The following is a 6,698-nucleotide window of genomic DNA, read 5'->3' as shown; positions in this document are numbered from 1 at the left end:
GACCTTGAACAATTTACTTATTACTTAACCTTCTGTGCTTAATTTTACTCAGATGTAAACTGGGGCTAATGAGAGTACCTGCCCCACAAGCCTGTGGCACAAATTCAATGAGGTCATCGATATAAACTGCTTAGCACAAAGCCAGCCCCTCTAATAAGGTTATAATACAGTACCTACTTTTCTTTGCCAATCTGCATTTCCTACTTTTGGGGGCCAATGATTTTGTTAGCTAGGTAATGAGGAAGAAAATATAAAAGTTTAAAAATCATTAAAAATTTATAATTGTAGTAAAACACAAAATAACCATTTTCGAGGGTCCAGCTCAGTTGTGTTAAGCACATCACAGTGCTTTGCCAGCCTTCTCCGGGCCTCTTTTCATCTGGCAAAACTCAAACTCTGTCCCCGTTAAACACTAACTCCCCGTCCCTCCCGCCCCCGGCTGCTGGCAGCCACCATTCTGTTTCCCTTCTCCATGAATCCGACTGCCTCAGGGGCCTCACACAAGTGGGTCTCACAGCATTTGTCTTTTTGTAATAGGCTTGCTCCACTCAGCATGACGTCCTCAGGGTTCACCCATGCTGTAGCCCATGTCAGAATCCCCTTTCATTTCAAAGGCTAAGTAATACTCCACTGTCAGAGGGGACTACATTTGGTTTCCTCACTCATGCAGACGTACACTGGGGGCTTCCGCCTTTCGGCTGTTGTGCGTGGTGCTGCTACCTACGGGGTGTACAAATATTTTAAAGTCTTTTCTTAAAGAAAGAATATTGTAAGTTCCCCTAAATTTCCTAAAACTCCTAAGACCATGTAAACATGGACCGCAGGTGATCGAAATCTTAGATTTGTTCTTTGGCTCTGAAAGTGCTTCGATCCTTAATTAATAGATTAATTAATTAACATATTTAGCTTTTTATTGGGCACTTTGTCTTTGGTGCTGAAGATTTATTTGGAAGTAACAAGAAGAAAAAAAACACTAACAAAGAACCGCAATAGGATAGGTGCTACTCTTCCTCCACATCCAGGACAGCCACAGTCAGCCCAGGGACCTTGCTGCTGTTCGTGGTGTGAGAAGTCTGATCTCTTCTGTTCTGGCTTTGCCAGGACCCTGAAGCTTCCTCCTCAAGGTCTTTTTATGGGTCAAGCTGGTTGCTTCATTGTTTATGCTCATATCCCACCCATCAGAAAGGAGGAAGAGAAGAAGAAAGAGTATATCCCCCCTTCAAAGACACTTTCCATTTCTGTTCCGTTGGCCAGAATAGTCAGCTGTGCGTCGAAATGGTGCTCTCTGGCATGGGGATCAGTAAGGACTAGAGGTGCATAGTGCTGCATCCACCTAGAGAAACCATTTCCATTCTAAATAAATGTAGCGGTTGTTTTCAAAGAATTAGGAACTTACTCTGTGGTACACTTCCTGTTGCTTACGGTGGGGGGGAGGGGGTGCGGTGGATCTTTCAAGTGCTGCCTAGAAGGTTTTCATTACCTTCCCACCTCCCCCCAGCTCCTGCTCAGCCCACAGAGACGACGGGAATGATGCTCCCTGTTCCCTTTACAAACCCCATGTCTCCCTGCTGGTACTCTCTGCTGTTCCCAGATTGCCTTTCCCTCTACTAAAGTCTCCCCCTTTCAAGGCTGAGCTCTTGTGCCACCTCCTCCAGGAAGCTTAATCTTGTCTTTCTTTAAGCTTCCGAGGCAGGGCTCCTTACCTTTTCCTCTTACACTCACTTCCTCCCTTGCTCTGCATTCGTTTAGAACACGCCGTGTCTCCCTTAGTAGACTGTAAGCTCCTTCGTAGCCCCTTCCCTTATCAAGTCTGCAATGCCCAGCCTGGTGTCTTCTACAAAGTAAAACCCTCACACATTTACCGGATACTTTTGGCCCTCCCTAGTGGTTGGTATCACAATTGCCAGGGTGCCTTTTGGAAAGGTCTATTTACTTCTGTTTATTTAAAAAAAAAAGTTGGTGCAATTTCTGTCTTATTTTTAAAATATTTTATTTATTTACTTTTGGAGAGGAGGGGAGGGAGGGAGAAAGAGAAGAAGAGAAACATGGATGTCTGATTGGTTGCCTCTCACAATCCCCTAACTGGGTACCTGGCCCACAACTCAGGCATGTGCCCTGAGTGGGAATCAAACAGGTAGCCTTTTGGTTCACAGGTCAGCACTCAATCCACTGAGCCACACCAGCCAGGGGAATGCAATTTCTCTTGAAGTAACTTTGAATCCACATTACAAAATTCTATATTTAGTTGGATTTTTCAGTGCAAATTCAGCATCATAGCTTTCTTTGCAAGAATTTATCCTGCCTGTGTAGGCCCGGTTCCCTTTCAGTCTGATTAGGTTGTATATTTCACTTTAAAGAGGAAGAGATGGTGCTTTGTCTGCGATTGGGATGGGCCCAGAGTTAAGCATGGTCTTTGGGCCCTATCACCCCCTTCCCCTTGAAAAGTGCCAAAAGCAGAGCCAGACATATTTTGTTCACATTTTTATTTCAGTCAAGAGTATTTTGGACTTAGATATATCACCATTTATTTCAAAAGTGAAAGTAGATCTGTGTGTCTTTCAGTGTAGGCCTGCCTCCTCTTCTCTCTCTTTTTTGACTCCAGAATGTCTCAGTTTTGTGTAGACAGACCAACTGGCAGTTGTGGAACCCATCGTGTGGAGGGGTTTCGGAGCACTGGGTGCACTCAGAAATGTTCTGATAAGCCCTTTGGGGAGAAGGATGCTCTTTCAGAAGTAGGGCTTATTTCCTCAGGAGGCGGCAGGGGAGCTCACTGGTGGCAGCCGATTAGAACAAACAGGAAGGCAGACAGGTTTGCCAAAGGCTTCTCTACATCTTCCTCATTCATAAACTTCCAGGTAGACAGACATGTTTTCCAGGTGGTTTTGGAACTTGTACCTTCAGGGAGAAGTCCAGTGCACCCTGAAGCACCATGCCCCTCCCACCTAGATTCCACCGGAAAGACCTGTGTGTGTCCTGCAAACCCTTGAGGATGCGGGGCTGCGGCCAGGGAAGGCTTACCAGAGTAAGTCCCGGCCACCCTTCCACTGTCCCGCAGTCCCATAGCGCGGTAATCACAGCCTACTGCTGAAGTCTAGGGCAGTAAAAGGCCACCCAGCCCTCTCATTAGTCCATTTCCCTTGAGTCACTATTCACATCTTTCTTTAAGACCCATGCAGAGAGAGTCTTTTTAGAAGAGGTAGTGGTCTCAATGGATGGTACTTACCTGGCGTGTTAAGTTTTTATTTTATTTTATTTTTCAATCAGTCGCTATGGATCGGGAGGTGAAGGCTGAATTTTTTTTTTTTTGCATGTTCTCTTTATGATTCGCCAGTAATACATTAAACACACTCTGATTTTCAAGAAGCTGCCTGGCCTTGGTGGTTATTTGAGGGGGAAAAACCCAACGGCACATCATCTTTCATCTCTTTTAATTTAAGTTTTACCCTAAAAATCTGTTTTGAGAAGGAAATGGAGCATGCCAAGCTAATGACAGCCTTCCCGTCTCTTATTTTTTTCCCCACGTCAGAGCAATGCACCCCTATCAGCTCCTCGGCTGCCGGCAACGCTGCGTTCATTAAGTAAAATCTCCGAGGCACTAGAAAAAATGAAAACATATAAACAGCCCCCCCCCCGCCCCCGCCCCGGTCAAGTGAGAGGGGTTAAGATGAAACCCGACTGTGTCAGCAAACAGACTCATTTATTTTCAAAGGTATACTCTGGGACTACAGGCAACCCAGTCTCCAGGGAGACTGTGAAGTGCGTCCCGCTGAGAAAAGTGCCGTGCTAGTCAGAGCGCCTGGGATTCACCCGGGCCGGCCCCGGAGGGTGGACAGTGCGGGACCCCGTTTCCACTCTCGGGGAGAGGAAGCCGGCAACCCACCGTCAGCTCAGAGGACCGCTGATGGTCAGGTCCCAGCACTTCCCAAGCACCTCCTAATTCCCACCGCGCGCCGTCATAATTTGGTTACAAAAATTCTCCTTTTCTCCGCAGCACCTCCCTTTGAGCAGAGGGTGTCACGGCTGCGGCGGGAGGCAGAGATTCTGCAGGGAGGATCCGCGGGGCGTAGGGTCTGACACCCCAACACGCGCGGCTGCTCCGCGAGAAGGGCGCAGCGGGGGCAGCGGCGGCAACAGGACTCCAAGCCCAGGAGGCTGCGGTGGAGGCCCCCGCGAGGTTGCCGCCCCGGCCCCGCCGGTTCCCCCCTCTTCCGTGGGTGAATGAATGATTAGTCCAACAGCCTCTCCCCGCCCCGGTTCGTCCGAGGTTGAAAGGGAGGAGACTTGGAGCGACCGTTTCTCTTTTTTTCCGGGCAAAAAGCGTTCGCCTCCGTGCATTTATTAATCGACCTTGCGTGTGGTTTCTACTTCTGTCCTCCGCAGTGTCTGGGCTCGCGGACACAGAACCATAGGGCGCTGGTCTGGACCCCTCGGTCCACTCCACCCGCGAGTCCGCTGTCGTATCCCCCCGCCCGAGGGAAGCAAAGCCGAGAGTGAAAAGTTGCGCCCGCCACCCCCGACCCCCCGCCCTGCGCCCCGTTTGTCGCTCCTTCCCAAAGCTGGGGACATGGAGCTAGCAGGGGTGGTGAGGCACGCCTGAGCCCCACTTGATGCTCCCTTATTAGAATGGGGGGCGCCTGGGCGCGAGCAGGGCTGTTGCGGCATCCCCGGCTAGGGGAGGGTCCCCGGAGAAAAGGAGGAGGCACCGAAAGCGTGGGCCGGTGGTGACACGCCTGCCCAGCTCAGACCTGCGCCCCGGGGACGATGGCCTCCCTCGAGGCGCTGGGGGGCGGTCTGGCCATCCCGCTGGGACCTGTCTAGGGCGCGGGGCTCCCGTGCCGGGGCGCCCCCAGCAGGTTCCCGGAGGCGCCCGGGGCACCCCCGTGTCGGGCGCGGGAGCGAGCGCGCGCGCCGGCCGGGCGGAGAGCTGGAGGCCGGCGGGAGGTGGGGAGTGCTGGAGAGCAGGACGCGCGCGGCGGCGGCGCCCCGGGCCCTGGCTGCAGCCGGGCGGCGGCGGAGCCGCGGTGCGCAGCGGGCGGCGCTGCCAGTCCAGTCTGCCTATCTCCGGCGGCTCCGACACCCCCTCCTCCCGGCCCCGAATCTGGAGTGGAGGGGCCGACGACTAAGCCTTGCGAGCAACTCCCTCAAAAAAGCCGCATTGGAGGAGCCTGGCCGCAGGACCCCTCCTCCCGGGCGCCCCCCACCCCTCGCCTCCCGCCTCCCCCGCCCCCCCCTCCCCCTCCCCCCGCTCCCGGGCGCCCGCCTCCCTCCTTCTCGGACAGTCTCCTGACTCGCCGGCTGAGAGCCCTTTTTGATTGCGAGCGGCCGTAGTGGAGCAGAGGCGGCGGCGCGGGACCTGCAGTCGCCCGGGATTCCCTCCAGGTGACGATGCTCTGGTTCTCCGGCGTCAGGGCTCTGGCTGAGCGTCCCTGCCGGCGCTCGCCTGGGATTACCTGCTGCGTCTTGCTGCTGCTCAATTGCTCGGGGGTCCCCATGTCTCTGGCTTCCTCCTTCTTGACAGGTAGGGGAGGGGGCGGGAGGGACCGGCCCTCTCGGACTCTGGCTTGATACCTGGGAGAGGAGGCGCTGGCTCGCCCGGGGGATGGGAGGGTGCGGAGCGAGCACCTAGGCGCCTGCCCCTCTCTGGCTGGTGGGGATGAAGCGGAGCCGGTGGGGTTCAGGGGAGGGAGGCAGTGAGTAGGTTAAGGGGTGGAGGGCTGAGAGGGTGTTGACGTCAATATAGTGATAGAAATGGTTCTATCTGAATTTTTAAAAATCCCTTTATTCATTTTAAATGTTTTCCTCAATCCTTATTTTGGTCTCTTCTCCCCCTATGCAATTAAGGAAACATTTGCACCGTTTTCCACACATCCTGCTTTCTGACTTTATAAGGTTCCCTTGTATCCAATGTGTTAGGAGCGCTTTTGAAAGCCCCCTGCTCTTCAGTCCTTGAATTTGAAGAAACTATCGTATTTTAAAGGGGTAATAATAGCAGGATATAGTAATTATATGTTTTCAGGCAGGTGAAGACCTCAGCTGCTATTCCGAAGGACATACTTTACTGACACCTGGTGCAGAAAAGAAAATACTGAGTCAATTTCTAAGAGAAGAGGAAAGAAGATTGTATTTCAAAAAGCGATTTCAAATCAGGACAATAAGAGGCACATTCATATAAAGGGTGTTCATTAATACAGTCCTGAATTTTGTTCAAATTTAAAATCTGCCCTAATGGCCAATTTGAACTTTTTTTTTTTTTTTGGCATATGGGGGTGTGTGTGCCAAAATGCCTTCCTAAAGGAGTGGTACTAGAGATCTAAGGAAATACTTGGAATTGTGCTTAAACCATATGAGTTCAACAACAGAAAATATCTATGGGTCATCAAAAAATAAACACAACCTGTTTGAATAGAACTATTTAGAATAGATTTGGGGGGGTTGGGCTGGATTTTTTTTTTTTTTTGTGAGTGTGATCATTTCAAACTCATTAAGAATTTTTGAAATTTGGGTAGTTGTGTCAAAAAGGATTACTGTAAAAATCTGAAATTTTGTAATAATGCCAGTAAGCTAAGTTTAAATTATTTTTTTCCTCATTCCAGGTTCTGTTGCAAAATGTGAAAATGAAGGTGAGGTCCTCCAGATTCCATTCATCACGGACAACCCTTGTATAATGTGCGTCTGCCTGGTAAGTAGGGGGACCCGGC

At 51.0% G+C, this 6,698-nt stretch overlaps 1 protein-coding gene across 3 annotated transcripts in view; it reads left to right on the top strand.

Annotated features, from left to right (window-relative positions):
* The first annotated feature begins 4,541 nt into the window (after positions 1 to 4,541).
* The window catches only part of BMPER (BMP binding endothelial regulator), a 218,786-nt gene continuing 216,629 nt past the window's right edge, over positions 4,542 to 6,698 (top strand). The window contains exons 1-2 of one of the 3 annotated variants that reach the window (XM_053927054.2): positions 4,542 to 5,379; positions 6,594 to 6,679. In XM_053927054.2, coding sequence (XP_053783029.1) covers positions 6,665 to 6,679 — 15 coding nt within the window. In that variant the 5' untranslated portion in view covers positions 4,542 to 5,379; positions 6,594 to 6,664. Of the gene's footprint in view, positions 5,519 to 6,593; positions 6,680 to 6,698 lie in introns of all 3 variants that reach the window. The other 2 variants (XM_024563020.4, XM_045197422.3) reach the window with 2 other exon arrangements.

This window comes from Desmodus rotundus, chromosome 6 (assembly GCF_022682495.2).
Source record: "Desmodus rotundus isolate HL8 chromosome 6, HLdesRot8A.1, whole genome shotgun sequence".
In the NCBI taxonomy this organism is placed as follows: Eukaryota; Metazoa; Chordata; class Mammalia; order Chiroptera; family Phyllostomidae; genus Desmodus; species Desmodus rotundus.
The sequence above is the reverse complement of the archived record's forward strand: the minus strand, read 5'-3'. Positions and strand labels throughout refer to the sequence as shown.